The sequence below is a fragment of the Papaver somniferum genome, chromosome 10, assembly GCF_003573695.1.
Source record: "Papaver somniferum cultivar HN1 chromosome 10, ASM357369v1, whole genome shotgun sequence".
In the NCBI taxonomy this organism is placed as follows: Eukaryota; Viridiplantae; Streptophyta; class Magnoliopsida; order Ranunculales; family Papaveraceae; genus Papaver; species Papaver somniferum.
The window spans coordinates 131,072,693-131,089,292 of NC_039367.1; the positions used below are offsets into that span (position 1 = coordinate 131,072,693).

At 39.9% G+C, this 16,600-nt stretch overlaps 1 protein-coding gene across 1 annotated transcript; it reads right to left on the reverse strand.

Moving 5' to 3' along the window:
- Positions 1 to 895: 895 nt before the first annotated feature.
- Positions 896 to 1,848, reverse strand: LOC113316217 (uncharacterized protein Mb2253c-like). The gene is made up of 2 exons (XM_026564435.1): positions 1,809 to 1,848; positions 896 to 1,422 (listed from the first exon to the last, which is right to left on the reverse strand). The coding sequence occupies exons 1-2, from the start codon at positions 1,846 to 1,848 to the stop codon at positions 896 to 898; spliced, it is 567 nt and encodes a 188-aa protein (XP_026420220.1).
- Positions 1,849 to 16,600: the final 14,752 nt, after the last annotated feature.

Sequence of the window (16,600 nt, forward strand, 5' to 3'; positions counted from 1 at the left end):
ATGAACTTTTGACAAACAAAAGTTAAGCCTTTTATGTCATTATGCAAATATTGATGGAAGAAAGGATGAGCTTTTGTTTACAAAGATTAAGTCTATTATATGTCATTGTGAAAATAATGATGAAAGATAGAATGAATCTTTGTTTATTCCGCAGTATTGATCTTCCCTGATCCATATTTCTTATGTATATATTGTGCGGCTCCGTAAGTTCTCTTATATTGAGCATTTACGATTAAATTAATCATGGTTTCTTCATGTGGTTAATTTAATTGAGTATTTTGGATACAAATTCATGTTTCATGTGATTTGTAATGTCCAAAGAAATCCTTCTTTTCTTGTGAAAGTAAGGTCGCTCTTATTATTCTTTCGGGAATGACATTTTATGGGGGAGAGTTCTTAATTGAACTTGTGCTTAATTGCAAAATCTTTGTGTGGAATGCGGCTGTGGAATATTATAGGGGTTATCTTGTATCTTTATAAACTCCTTGATGAATGCATTTAGTTTCGGCTATATGATTGCATCTAAAAAGTTGATATGTGCTTTCTTTTGGTCATGAAGTGTCTCTATGGAAATTTCATTAGGATACCACTAGTTTTCGTACCTTTGCCAATTTTATTGACAAAAAGGGGGAAAATTAATGTGTAGCTCATACTACATATACATATGGTTTCCGGATCATTATGTAAGGGGGAGTGGTTTTCACGTGAGATGAAGTATTGACTAAGGTTTTTTTTTTTTTTTAAACCAAAGAATTTTATTAATTATAACCAAAGAATTACAAAAGTTGATACAAGCCAGAAGTGGACAACAAGCCCCAGGCCCTATAAAGGAAAAAACAAAACCAATAAAAACCGATCAACAACAAGGCCCAAGGTAAACTCACGTAACATTTTTTCATTCAAATCTGTAGTAAGTAGACTCTGGCCATTCCATCCTGAGCATATTGGAAGGTCTAGCTGAGAACTTCATCACCTGTCCCTTTGGAAGATGAACACCTTTTTTAGCAAAAAAATCTGCTGAAAAGTTCACTTCCCTGTAGACATGGTTAAAGTGAATATGTCTTAGTTTTGCACTAACAAACTTCCATCTGTTCCATACAAACCAAGGTAATTTATTCTTCATGAAAGCTGAAATAGCAGCAGTGGAATCAGAGTTAATAATAATCTTCTCCTTTTGATTTAACACATCCCATTCCATAGCACACAAGGCCCCCATAATCTCAGCAATAAAGTTTGTAGAAATTCCCAAACCACCACATTCAGCTGTTATGAAGCTTCCACTGTTATCTCTGACAATAAACCCATACCCAGCATTCCCAGGGTTCCCTCTTGAAGCACCATCACAACAGAATAGTAGATTGTCTGGTTCAGGAAGTGAGAAAAAGCATTTTATAGCCTTTGCAGTTTTAACTTTTCTGCAACCTATATCAAAGTATTTAAGAATCTGAAGGTCATAAGATGTATTATGCATGAAACCTTTAAGTCTGTAAACACAATCATGAACCATTCTAGAAATCTAAATTTTGGCTTTGTAACTGTCAGGCAGGATATTGTCAAAGAAGACTCCATTCCTGGTAAACCATATATCTATCATGATATTAAAAGCTGTTATATACCATAATTCCTGAACAACTGAACTCTTATGCTTGCAAAGATTGATAACATCATCAAAGGATTTTGGGTTTTTGAAAGCAAAGATACTACCAACCCAATTCCATAGAATTTTGCCATAGTTGCAATCCCACAAAATATGACTCATGTTATCTTGATTTTTGTGATAGAGAAAGCACTGGAAGCAAGAACCATACCTCTTTTAGTAGCATTGTCATCAGTATTCCCAGCTCCCATTGTAATTTTCCAGATATTACTTGAAGTAGAAGGATGCATACAAGAGTTCTAAATTTTCTTATACCACTTCAGTTTAGGCTGTTTCTTTCTGATTATATTTATAGCACTAGAGACTGAGAATTCACCATATTGAGTTGCAGTCCACACTAGTTTATCAGAAGTAGAATAATATACTGGGAGATCTTCTGTTGAAAAAAAGTCCACACTAGTTGAGTCACCATAGTATTGTTGTCAAAGTTGTGATACAATTGAACTTTGATGTTGTGTAATAATACTATGACACTGTGTAACAATGATTGAGAGCTTTTGTTTTCTCATTATTATGGCTATGGATCTTCAACAACGATGACGCTGATTTGGATATCTTTGGAATCATTGGAGTACTTGGAAGTGACGAAGATTTCGAGTAATTTAGAAGAACCAAGGAGATCATGCATGTGGAAGACAAGTTGCAAAGTTTATTTATTTTGTATTCCATATGTATTAATAGTTTTGTCACTAAAATTGACAAAGGGGGAGATTGTTAGATCATTACTCGGTCGAACTCGCAAGCGTTGCTATCTCAAGCTTGTTTGTCAAGTTTAGTTTCCAAAACTATAAGTCTAGATTTCTAGTCTACTTATAGCTAAGTCACAGACTAGGATATAAAGTGTAGTAGAGCTCTAGACTCCACGACGTTCATCATGCAAAGACGAAGAACTACTCAAGGAACTGGTGGAACTTCATCGACTAAAAGGTATGTGGAGACTTGAACTTATCTATCACTTAAAAGTTTATCTACTCTATCTCCTATCTGGATACAAAAGTCGTATTGCTATATAAACTTCGATTTTACACATTTGTTATTTCGAGCCGAGTTTATCTCGCTTATCTATTTCTCGAAATATGTGTTGGTAAGCTTTCTCTTTGGCCAAGTTCATCTTTACAAGTGAAGAAAGTCATGTTGATTATTTCAATATCTTGAAAATTGCTTTGATGAAAAATAGTGTGTGAATAACCTCTATTTAACATCCTCTAAGAATGTTTCAATGATTGAGATGAGAGTTTAGAATATATAACCTTGAATGGATATAAACATTGTATGTGAACTCATACTTGTGTAAGTCCAAGATCCTTGAACTAAAGTATGCGTACTTTACTGTTCAGGATATCCGGAAGCTAAGTCCGCGTACCCGTACGCGTATTGCCGGAAGTTCACATCCCGTAAATTTCTGCTGGAGTTTGTGAACTGAAAACAAACTCAATCCGGGTACTTAAGTATGCGTACCGTTATGCATACTTGAGTGGGTTATTTTCTAAAAACGGTTTATTCATGAACTAAAACTTATATAAACTAAGGAATACATATTTGCAAACCGTGGCTATAATGTTCATGAATCGATTCGAGTGAATCAAAATCGTTTTTGTTTCGATTGTGTCTTATATACTTCTATGAGATCTAAGCAATTGAACAACTCTCTAACTAGTTCTTATGAGTCATTTGAACTAGTTATGGTGAAGATGAATAAGGTTGATAAGAAAGTGCTCATATGGCTAACCATTGGTTAACTACTGTTGAACCAACTAGGTATACACGTTTAGGTACGGTTACACAAACCTAAATGAACGCGCATTTCATTTGTGTATAACAAGCTAAGTTTCGATCTAACGATTGAAAGATATTAGCTTGAACCTAATCAGGTTTTCATCTAACGGTGAATATTGAATACTTTGTTACCAAGGTAGCATTGATTGCAAACCCTGATTTGAAAACTATATAAAGGAGAACTCTAGTAACTGGGAAACCTAATCCACACACCTCCTGTGTGATACTAGTTGTATAAGCTAGAGTCGATTTTCCTTTAACCTTAGATTTCTATCGAGACCCTGTAGGTTAACGACTTAAAGACTTCATTGGGATTGTGAAGCCAGACCCAACTATTTTCTCTGTAGTTGCGTGATCTGATTTTGATGTTTCTATCGTATTGAGTACAATTCTAAAATTGGCTCGAGATTAGTTTGTTCGATAGTCAAGATAGAAAAGTAGTCACAAACATCTTCATCTCATCGTTTAGTTTGCTCGAGATTCCACAATATATTGTTTCGCTAGTTGATTAAGATTATTGTGAGGTGATTGATATTTATAGGCTATTCACCTTGATTTATTAACTGTACCTTGGATCAGTGTGAGATTGATTGGGGTTCCACTACAGTCCAGACCGAAGTTAGTTTGTAGTAGGCTAGTTTCTGTAGCGGCTTAATACAATGTGTGTTCAATCTGGACTAGGGCCCTAGGTTTTTCTGCATTTGCGGTTTTCACGTTAACAAAACTTCTAGTGTCTGTGTTATTTCTTTTCCGTATTATATTTTGTTATATAATTGAAATATCACAAGTTGTGCATTGAATCAATCAATTGGTAAATCCAACCTTTGGTTGTTGATTGAAATTGATTGATCCAACCTTTAGAAACCTTTGGTCTTTGGTACCGTTCAAGAAAATTTCTCTTGTATTCAATTAGACTCGCAGATTGCTATTTTTTTGAGTAAGTATTGAATTGAGAAATTGAGATATAACTCCTTGATATACTTTTCTTAAGATTGAGTCTGACTGTCTAGTTGATTCTCTCGAAAGTATATTGGAGTTAGTCCATACAGATTTCTAAGTAAAATATTGGGTGAGGTTGTTAGACCCCCACTTTTTCACTTTGTTCTATCTTGAAAACAAATTTTAAGTAGTGCTTCGTATTAGAGCATAGCTCGGTTGAACCCACCAAGCGTTGCTATGTCAAGTTTGGTTGTAATATTTTAGTGAATCAAAACTCATTTAAAGAGTCGTTTGATTATTTACTAGAGTCAACTTCGTATAGGTTAGCAAGAAAGATACTAGGATATGAGGCTTACAAGTATTACATGAAGACTTGAAGAATGTGAAGAAGTAAAGATCTACAACGACGACATCATCCTTCCTCTTGAGGTTATTAATATTTGACTTGAACTGTTTCATTCCTAACATATCTTCCAAGTCGTGCATATTGAAAACATAACTGCAAAGCTGTGAATGATTATACTCTAGTTAGACATAGTATTAAGGAATTACAATACGAAGTATAACGTCTATCTTTTGAACTTCGTATATAAGACATCGATATAATCGTATGAATGCTATTGTGATTATGTGTATGGGTATGGGTGAAGATTTCTTCCTAGGAAACAATGTTTTACATTCGTTTAAAGGAAGTACAATTCATAAACTTGTTTTATGAATCGAAAGGGAAATCTCTAGGCTTATTGGTATTGTTATTCATTGCAAATCTTTGGATTACCAATATGTGTGTTTAGTATAACCGCTCTTGGTAAAACTATTCACAATGCCTGATTTTTGTATTGGTATGACTTTTATTAGTGAAACCGATCTTAACTAATCACCTGAGATGGTATGATCGATATTTGTAATTGGTGTGACCATTCCTAGTCATTAGGTAACCGATCCTAGAACCTTGTTGGGACTAATCACAAGATGTGTAATCGATCCTTGTAGTAGGTTAATAAGTTTTAGTAATTGATGTAACTGATCCTATAGCTTGTGCAAGCAATCACAAGTAAGTACCATAAATAAGTGGTAACCGGTCCTGGTACTTAGTTAACAATGTTTTGGAAACTAATGTGACCGATCCTAGTAGCCACTTGGAGGTATAACCGAAACTTGTTTTGGTAGAACCGTTAAACCCATGAATGGTGATTGAATACTTTTTAATCAATCACGTAGTTCTTGGAAGTCATATGAACCAATTTTAAACTCGGTTGGAAGTGTGGCAAATCGGTTCCAAGATGGTAAATATGAAAAAGTATTTACCAAGTAAATATGTCGACATACTTTGAACATGTGCAGTAACTCTTATCTTTTATTGTTCAAAGATATTCCTTAATAACTAAAGGAGAATCCCGGATCGAAATAAATTGAGAATATTTTGATTAAGGTTTTTAGTTTTATATGCTTTTAATTTCCAGCAATTAAAATGCATATCTTTAGAAAATAAAAATTGGTAATGTGCATTTACTAATTGGAGATTTTCTACTGAGATTTCGGTCAATATTTGGACAGAGTATTTCCAGGAATTATGAAAATCGAATTTGGAAATATATTGCATATCTTGAGAATATTTTCGGTTTTGGAAATTCCTTGGTGTCCAAGCTTCCTTGGTCTATAAATATAGAAGTTTGCATTTCGAGTCGTCTATTCGGAGAGGAAAGTACCCTAATTAGGCGAAATATCTTACGACCGCTCGTTTTAAAGACTTCTTTGGGATTGGGAAGCTCTACGAGTACCATTTGTTGGAAACTAGATAATTGCAGTTTATTATTAGTTTTCCATTGATTTGATTGACTAACAGTTGTTGAACTTTGATTGCACCTAGTTTGTTTATGCTTGAGAATATTTTCTTCTGATATAAGATTCACTCAAACTAGATCGAAGTTTCGACGGGGATCTTTAGACTGTTTGTAGATCTAAAGACGTCTTGTGATAATCCATTGTTAACAGACTATGTTCTGTGTATGATTGATTACAAGAGATTCAAGTTGATTGTGGGAAGGTGTTTATTGAAGATCTAAGAAGATTTGAAGACAAAGAAGATTTCTTATTTGAGTTCAGAATCTTTGGTGTGCACAAAACTTGATCTGCTGGGGATCCAACTATAATCGGTTTATCTTTTGATAGATTGGATTGATTAGTTGTGTAGATCGGCATCAGTATTTAGTATTGTTGATACATGAAAATAGCCAACCCTAGAATAGGTGGCCCCTTAACCCATTAAGGGTCCCTTTTAGGATAAATAGACTTGGGAACTAGGCCTAACCCATTAAGATTGGGAAGTGCTAGTTCACCCAAGAGCATATTAAGGAAGTCGAGCTTTGGCCTAAGAGGAAAGCCCTTTAGAGTTTGGTGTTAACTTAAGGAAATAGAAATGGTAGTTTAGTAATATGTTATTCTTATGGGCCTTTATCCATAAGAGGGTCATTGTAAAAGGGAAAGAGGGCACACTTCTTGAGATAATCATTAATTATGTATATACTTCCCATAAACCCCTCTTCTCCTTGGGAGTACTTTCTGTGATTAGGGCTAGTTCCTCCTTCCCACGTTTTACCCATCAACATTGCGACCATAGTGGGAGGTTCTTAGCCTCTTTTCCAGCATGATACTCCCAGGTGCGATCCAGGAGGTACCAGACCATGTTTTTGTGGAAGACGTGCAAGAAGAAAGTGATGAGCAGATACATTTCCAAGCGGTAGTTACTACGCATATTGTACAAGGTGCAGGAGCGTCTTTAAATAAAGAAGAAATGCATAAAGGAAAAGCCGCGGCTGAGACAAGAGAGCAGGAGATGTCTGAAATACAAGAGGAGATAGACGCATCCATTAAGAAGCAGTAGGAGCTACGCGGACGTCTTAAGCGAGCAAGAGAACAGAACGCGACAACCACTAAGGTATTCAATATGATAGGTACCATTCCGGGTATGACGGAAGACGCGATTGCAAAATACTTGGAAGCTAACTACCGAGTAACAAAGCACGATGCTTACGAATCGCTGGAACCTCCATATTCTGTAGAAGTTGTCGATTACCTATACCCGGAGGATTACACATCACCGAAGTTTAAAACATATGTAGGAAAAGGAAATGCGCGAGAGCATGTTAGTCGCTTCATATCAGCAATGAATGCATACGTTCAAGATGAAATCCTTTGTATGAGAGAATTCCCAAAGTCACTCACGGATAACGCTTTTACCTGGTACGATAACTTGAAACCCGGAAGTATTAGTTCGTGGTCCGCTATGGTGCAACTCTTTTTGAAGAAGTTCTATTCCGCGCAAAGAAGAGTCACAACAATAGATTTAGGAAGATGTACCCAGCGGGTAGGGGAAGAGATCGAAAAGTATATCACTCGCTTTCGGGATTTCACGCTAGAATGTCATGAAGACATTCCAGAAGAGCGATTAATGGAGATCTGCATCCGAGGAATGTATGTCATTTTTCGATTAAACTTAACAAACTTCAAATTCCAAACCTTCGTAGAGGTTGAGGAGCCTGCATCCCGGATCTCAAATTGTGCGGATGTTATGAATTTCGGGGCGAGCTGTCATACTTGGCAATTACACTCTGTTAATACTGCATCCGCACCAGCTTTCAACGATCAAGGAAGCGATGGAGGAAAAGGAGGAGCTGCTTTTGGCTCTTATCGCGGAGGACAGGCGGAAGAGGAGGAAGAACGGATGGAGGAAAATCCAATCCACTACCACCGCTATCGCGTAACAGAGAACAGATAATATGGCTTATGGAGTAATGGGTGGAAAATAAAGAGGAAACTCTACCGCCCGTACCCACAGATCCTACCCCGGCAAACAAGATGCATGAGCGATATTGTCATTATCACATGAGAGTTCATCATCCGACTTTGGAGTGTTTCTCCTTACGTTTCATTGTGCAAAGGAAGTGATCCAGAGGCGAGTTGGAAATAGGAGAGCAAAGCATCAAGAGCAACCCGCATTCTCAACATCAAGTTATGATGATTTTAAACGATCCTACGAAGGGAGAAGCTTGGAGACCTTGGGAGGATGTGGAAGAAGAAGAAGCATGTGAAGCTTCTGAGACGACCGTCTTCCCAGATACTAATAGAATTGATAGCAAATTTTCTCAAACTGTTTTAGCTCAACAGTTCTTTGATTCCCTCGGTTTCAGTGAGAACCAGATCCGCGAAGCATCCAAGGATATCACGGCAATTGCATCTGGAAAAACATATAATCCAATACCCAAAGAAGTTATCACCTTTACAGATGAAGATATATGCTACCCGGGAGAGCACCTTCGACCTCTATATCTGACAACTTATTAACAAACAACCTCTTAAGCGAGCTTTCATGGATGGCAGAGCTTCCCTCAACTTAATTTCACTACACACATTGGAGTCCTTAGGAGTGTCAAAGACAGCAATTAAGATGCGCTCAACGACTGTAAGAGGATTTGGACAGACTCAAACGACGATCGGGATAGTGCATTTGATGATGAAAATCGGGCTCATTATATCACTCACTCCCTTCCATGTGCTTGGGGACAACACTACTTTCCATGTGCTACTAGGGCGAGGATGGCTTTTGAATCACAAGTTAGTAGCGTCGACGTATCACCAATGTTTCAAAACCAACATCGGAGGAAAGCAATTCCGAATTCCAGCCACAGGCAACCCATTCGGACCGGAGGAAGCTTACATGAAGGATGCGGTCTTTTATACACATCCAGTTACGGATCAGGAAGAACATCCGGAGCATCTAACACCCCTCCCAAAATGGGAAGAATTCCAACCTGGAGAGCAAAAAAAAGGGAAGGCTAAGTCAGTCTTTAGTCCATCGCGAATGGGACCTGTCGCAGGAAATAAGAGAGTTGTAGCCAAGACAAAGAATATTCAGTTCAAGCGTTTCTCACGGCCAGAGGGCGTACATGTCTATCGCTTATATCAATTATCTGGGGAAGCCTCCAACTGTCAACATGACTGCGCTATGTCATCAGTGGATGAAGAGATGATGGAGGCGACCCCAGTAATTGAGGATTTACAAGAAAAAGTAGAGCCTCTTGTCTCGGAAGAAAAAATAATAGACAATTTTCCCGAGGAAAAGGAAAAGATCGATCCAACCCTCGACGGGCTAGAAGAAGTAAACCTTGGATCGGAAGGCGAACCCCGTTGTGTATGCATCAGTAAACACCTGTACGGGGAAGAGAAGTCCCGGATGATTAAGCTACTTCGTGAATACCGAGATGTGTTCGCATTTACGTATAACGAAATGCCAAGTCTCGATAGGAGTTTGGTCGCGCACAACCTCAACGTCTCACCCGAGTACAAGCCAGTAAAGAAATGAAAACATCACACTAGTACATATAGTCTATTTATAGGAAATACGTACATCAAGGCATTTATTACCCCATAACTATTACCACAACTCCTACTTACCCTGAAATTTTTTTTAATTAACTATTAACTATTAATTATGGTAACATACTAAGTGCCATATGAACTTCAGCAAGAGCCATCTCAATGGACCTGATATTATGGTCCGCCTCAACACATCGAAAATGGGTAGTCAGACGTCGCTTACGGCAATAACCACGATATTCTAGAAGGGTTACGTCAGGAAGACCGCCCTCACTTTGAATCTTCCTCACTAGATGATCCGCAACGGATAGTTGTTCATGGCAACTCGAGTTCTCAATCTCAAAGGTATCCCGAGCAAGGCACATCTCCCGGAAAAGGCGATTTAGATACTCCATTTCCAAAACTAACCTCACACGATTAGCCATAAACCAAAAAAAAAAGAGAATAAATAATAAGAAGACTCTAGGAGTATTTACAGTAATCAATCAAAAAAAACTCTCAAATATATAATTAAAACAATACAATACCAAAGACAACGATTGCTTTACGAATCCCTAAAAAAAAAGGCTGGCAGTGATCTATCTAAGAACGCTCAGTTATAAGCGAGCGGCAGTAGGAAATGTCTTCATCTAAGTCTTGCATCATCAACTGTGACTCACCATACTGATTAGTGGAATCGGTGTAAGCATTATGCACCTCTTCTAATACTTGATGAATCTTGTGCATAACCTCACTAGAAGCACATGCCTCTTGAGCCATATCTAGTGTCTCCTTATGTTCTTCATAGGCTTTGCGGGCCTTATCTAGAGCAATCAATCGATGAGTTTAAGGCATCCCGACTTCATCCTTCAATATTAGTAATCGCGTTAGCTCCGCTTTCATATCGGCGGGATGAATAAGAGCAGATAGAACACACAAAGTCACAACACACCCAAGGATATTCGGACCCGCTTGCTGAGAAATAAAGGCGCGACAATCAGATATAGCCTGTTCAATATCAGTCGTCATAATTAGCGCTTCCTGAAATAGCCACTCAGCTTTGTTTCGGGCAGCTATAGTATCATCCAGCGCACGTTGTACAACCAGAGTCAGGCGCCCGGACGTCTGTGACCTCTGAGCCATTGAATACGTCTCATACTTCTCATTAAACTGCGAGCATGTAGCCACTCTATTCGCCATTCTAACCTATCTAAGCATCTCCACTTCAGCTTTTACCAATCACAAGCGAGTTAGCTCATGATCCTTCTCATAAGGGACGACCAGTATTGGCACAGGGGCCAAAGCCAAAACATAACCATGAAGACGATGAACCATCCGCTGCAAAATATAAGCTAACAACTAAAACAAAGATGAAATATTAAGAGAAGTTTGGAAATGTTAAGGCAGTTCTACTAATCCCTATTTATAGAAACACGAAATAGTACCACATTAATAACCATCCAACCATAATAATAAATGCAGATAAATCAAAATAGTAAGTATGTTTTGCTAAAAAAACACCCATCAAAGCTCTCAGTTCAACCAAATAAAAACAAGGAAATTATCGTTCAAAACATCACTATCAGAAGATATCCAAAGCAACCAACTCCGCCTTCTTCCTAGTTAAACCTGTTGACCTCCTCAGCAGCGTCCCGAACGGTCTTCAAATCCTTGGTAGCTCGACCCACGTCCACCAACAACTGGTCATATGCTTCCTTTTTAGCATTGTCAACATCGAGCAGTTTCTTGTACTCCCACTCTAACTCCTCAATCTCGCGAGGTAATGTGGTCCGCGCGTTGTGGCTCGCCTTCGCCAGGTCCAATAGATTCTTAAGCCATTGAACGGGGAATCGAAGAACTAGAGAAGTTTGGATGGTAGCGTCCCATGGTGACTGGATCAACTGGAGTTTCCTCCGCCAGGGAAAGACCCTCCGCTATGTCGAGCAGATCCTCATTAGCCACGATCAGAGAATTGACAGGCATTTCCTCATGAACACACATGTGGACAAACTTCTCCACTATGCGCCGATATGTGGCTGCTTTAGACGAGGGGAACCAAAACCCATGTACCAGCTCATAGCGGTTATCCATACCAGCCTCCGCCGCGGAAATAGTACGAGTATATCGGAATTGAGGATCCTACGGAATAGCCATTAGCTTAGCATCAACATCCACGCTATGAGAAACCTTAAGGGGTCATCTTGGAAGGTTTCTGTCGCTTTCCATTGGCACTCCCAGACTCGCTGCCTTTGACCTGCTGGTTCAAGCCTCTCCCCTTACCATGAGCGCCGTCTCATTTTCCCATGTTCTAAAAAGAGAGAGAGAGAGAAAAAGATGGCCATAAGCAAAATATCCTAACACGGTAAGAAAATGGAACTCAAAATACACAGTGTCTACCAGATCGGGATAAGAGAGAGGATTAGCGGGAGAATGAACGGATCGGCGAGAAGAAGAAGAAGAACTTGACACAGCCGGCTCTGAGTGACCTAATGAGAGATGAAATCAAAAGAAAATAAGAAAATAAAATGATCTTATCAAAGAGTATAGAAAGTGAAGATGTATATATAGATTACCAAATGCATTTAATAGTCACAACAAAAATATTTTCACCGGCACTTGTCGGTATTTGAAACTTAACAAATGCGAATATAGTTCACTCACGGGATTTAGAAGGGGAAGAACTCTGATTCTGGGCACTACCTTTAAGACCACTACCTTCCTGGGAGTAGTGATGCACATAATGATCAGACTCATACTCGTCCTCTACACCTAACATGTTGGAAGGAATATGAAGAGGATGATTGGGATTTTTAATTGTATGTACAATCAGAGGAAGAGTGGATTGAAGAATCATACGAGGAGAGAGTATTTCAGGACCACTCTGACTAACTGATCGACCAAGTTGGCGTTCCACGCGCTCGATGAAAGTACTCGCGGACGACGACCCCACTTTTGGAGCCTGCGGGGAAAACGGAGGAGAAATATTAGCATTACGGATGGAAGGAAACCGCGGAATAAGTAGCACACCAGCATCTCGCTTCATCTTCTTAGCCAGCCGATCATCCCTCCACTCGTTAAGAGGAAGGTTAATGTGTTCTTCAAAGAAGAGACCCCTATGCATGCATCCGATAGGCGGAGAGTTCTAAACGAATATGGCAAACCAACATAAAAAAACTAAACGCGGAATCTTATTAAAAATAACACAAAAGGAAAGGGAAGATACCTTAGCAAGAGGAAATGCAGCCGAAGGAATATTCAAGGGCTTCATTGGGTGAATATGCCTTCTCTTCTTGGAGCCGGATGGAGGTAAAACACTACCCTTCCCATCCTCTTGAGAAGAGTCGTTACCCGGAAGAGAGTCCCAGCTGGTAACTAGTGGACGAAGAGGTTGACGCTTGTTGCTAGAAGATAGCTTATACTTTTTGGAAGTCTCTCCATTCAACTTCACACGACCTGATGCGTGCATTTCTCTGAAATCCTCCCTGGTTAAAGCCGGATGAGCATATGGCTCCTTGATGAGCAGATTCAACACACTCTGGTTAATGTTATTGCGATACCCAGGCCACTCATTGGTAACGCTAACATGCCGGCGGGACTGAGGTTGGCAGAAATCAAAAAAGCATTGGCGATCGCTCATCCGAAGATTGCTCTTGAAAACAAAGCGATCGAAAGTCTTCCGGACTTCCCTATCATCCTCTATTGAGGAAGGGAGGGGAGGCTCATAAGGAACTCCTTGATCAAAACCCAACGGTCGCGCCACACGGATGGTATTGTACATCTCAGAAGAAAACTTCCCACCATGAAAACTAGGAAAACGCCCGGGTAAAATAGAAACAATGATGTCAAATTCCTCGGCTGAAGGTATCTCCGCTGAAGACACACTCCTCTGGGTTTGGCTAACAAAACTATAGTGAAGAGAATCAGTGCGACCGTTCTGATAAGTGATAGGGTTGAAATCCGCACCCTTGTCCATAAAATCTTTGAGCTTTTCCTTTGGAAGATGACCCTTCTTGTGATAAAGAGCCATCCAGGGATGAGATTCGGGTATCGTCGCTAGACGCTTGGAACCATCCTTTTGAATGACTTCCTCTTGCCGAGAGAGAGCAAGGGGATTCAGTTCAGGAGGCATGTACTTGGGGAAGCGCTCCCAAGCCCACGCTTGAATAAAATTGGCAGGAAGGAAAGTTTCAACCTCATGGGATCCATCCACGCGAAGAATATCACGCGCCATCAAATATAGATGGTGGTACAAACCACCCTAGAACATAGGAGCAAGCGGAAATGACACGTCGCGAGACATCAATACGGCCATAGGAATCATCTTATTCTTGATGGTATCCCGCAGACTATACTCAAATACGTCATGACACAGCCAAAAGAAGAGGAACCATCTCCGCTCTATCTGTTTCCCCTTCTCGAGGAGGAACACCCTCACCAGGACCAGAAAGTAAAGGATCCCAGTATTTGATCCAACACGAGAAAGAAGCTCGACGTTGCCCAGATTTTGGCTTCTGGCTGCTTTGCACCTCTCTCACATCATCAGCCTCTTCAGTAGTAGATGGCTTTGGTCGAGCATCTTTTATGGCGGATGCCATGAGTTTTGAAGAAGATGAAACATTCGTCGGAGAACCCTGAGAAGCCGACGCGGTAGCTTTACCCTTCCCTTTATCCATCGGGCCTCCTACCCCATTCGGAGCTTCAGCTTTAAGCTCCTCTGTCAATTGAAAGGTTATGGATTTCGTCTTGGCCTTAAGCAAGCGATCGCAGAGATTTCGGTCATCCTTATTTAAAGACTTGTGAAGGCAGCAACTGTCATAGACTACATCACCATCAACGGGCAGGCCGGTAAGTGCCACTACGTCCTCTAGGATGGGGGTTGCTTCACCCCAGGAAAATATAAATGTGTGAGGACCGATTCCCCAGCACGCACAAAAGCGATTTATACTGTCATGATCCCGCCGGACGTACCTAAACTTGGAGGCCTCTAAAGCTTCCTCTATACCTAAAGAACGAATGATCCTTGTATTATCCGGATTGGAGCGAATGTAGTCGACCCATGGATCCCAATTGGCATGAGATTCGGTGGACGAGCGTAAGTTGATTAAAGGGAAAACGTAATCTCCCCTATGAACTGCCAAACGGGGTGAATCCTTAAAGGAAGGTACAAGGGGAGACTCTACTTGAGGACGGATAAGCCAGTCTACGGACCCGGATGGAGGAAATGGATGGGGGTTTAGCATGCGTGCAACCAAAATATCATCGGCCGGAAAAAGAACAGTATCATCATCCGCAGCGGGCGATCGAAGTTTATCCCTAAGCTGGGGACTGCTCCTAAATTCTTCAATTGTATGTGATTCGAGCCTGGGAGGCGAGTCGCAGATAGGTAACTCATGGGACATGGTAAGAAATAGAGAAGATAAGGAGAGAGAAAAGAGGACAGTGAAAAGATGAGGATTCAGGGGAGAGGTCTCTTCTACTTATAGGAGGGTAAAAGAAGGAGCAGTTACTGAGCATATAAGTAACAGTAACGTCCCAAGAGTCGTGAACCCAAACCGCCCATAACTCCCCAATTGTAACCGTAGCATCTCAAGAGTCGTGAACCCAAACCGCACATAACTCCCGATTGTAACCGTAGCATCAACAGGTGACTGTTGACATGGTCCTTGACCGGTCAAACAGTCAGGGGACTAATGTTGATACATGAAAATAACCAATCCTAGAATAGGTGTCCACTTAACCCATTGAGGGTCCCTTTTAGGATAAAGAGACTTGGGAACTAGGACTAACCTATTAAGATGGGGAAGTCCTAGTTCACCCAATAGCATATTAAGGAAGTTGGGATTTGGCCTAAGAGGAAAGCCCTTTAGGGTTTGGTGTTAACTTAAGGAAAGGGAAATGGTAGTTTAGTAATGTGTTAATCTTATGGGAATTTATCCATAAGATGGTCATCATAAAAGGGAAAGAGGGCACACTTCTTGAGATCATCATTAATTCTCTATCTACTTCCCATAAACCCCTCTTCTCCATGGGAGTACTTTCTGTGATTAGGGATAGTTCCTCCTTCCCACGTTTTACCCATCAACAAGTATCTTGATCAGATACTATTAGTGATTGCATAGTCTAAACAATTACTTTGGTAGTTGTTGAATATATTGATCTAAGAACCTGACAAAGGAGTTTATTGGGATAAACAGAAGAGATTTTTGTCAAACTCATATCACTTGTTTGAAAAGAGTTGTTACCGAACATATTTGTTGTTCCTTTACTGTTTGGAATACGAACCAAAGGAATTGTTCCAAGTGCGTGACTTATAGCAAGTTGGAGGCGCAGGGATACAAACGGAACTAGGTGAACTATAGGTGTAGTTGTTTGGTCTCACCTATACGAAGTTGGTTTAGATTTTGTATAGTGGCTTAATCCTGAGAGTATTCAATTCTGGACAAGGTCCCGGGGTTTTTCTGCATTTTCGGTTTCCTCGTTAACAAAATCTTGCTGTGTCTTTTACTTTTCTATTTCCGCAATTATAATTGTTTTTATTATAATTAGAAGTAAAATACACAGACGTTAATTCCTAATTACTTGATAGCAATCATAAAGTGTTTGGTTAAGTCAAAACCTATTATCAAGTAATCATACTTCGTTGTTGTATTGTCTCGATCTTGTATCCATAGTCAACCACGCAAGTTATCTTGTTGGCATATTGTCTCGATCTCGTATCCATAGACGATCACACGAAGTGTCAACTGATTAGTTGTATTGTCTCGACTCAGTCCATAGAAAATCACTTTCGGAGAAAGGACTTATAGGCGGAAAAGTTTTAGATTGATGTATATACCCTCGTATTTTCAATTGGTATCAGAGCAGGCAAACACG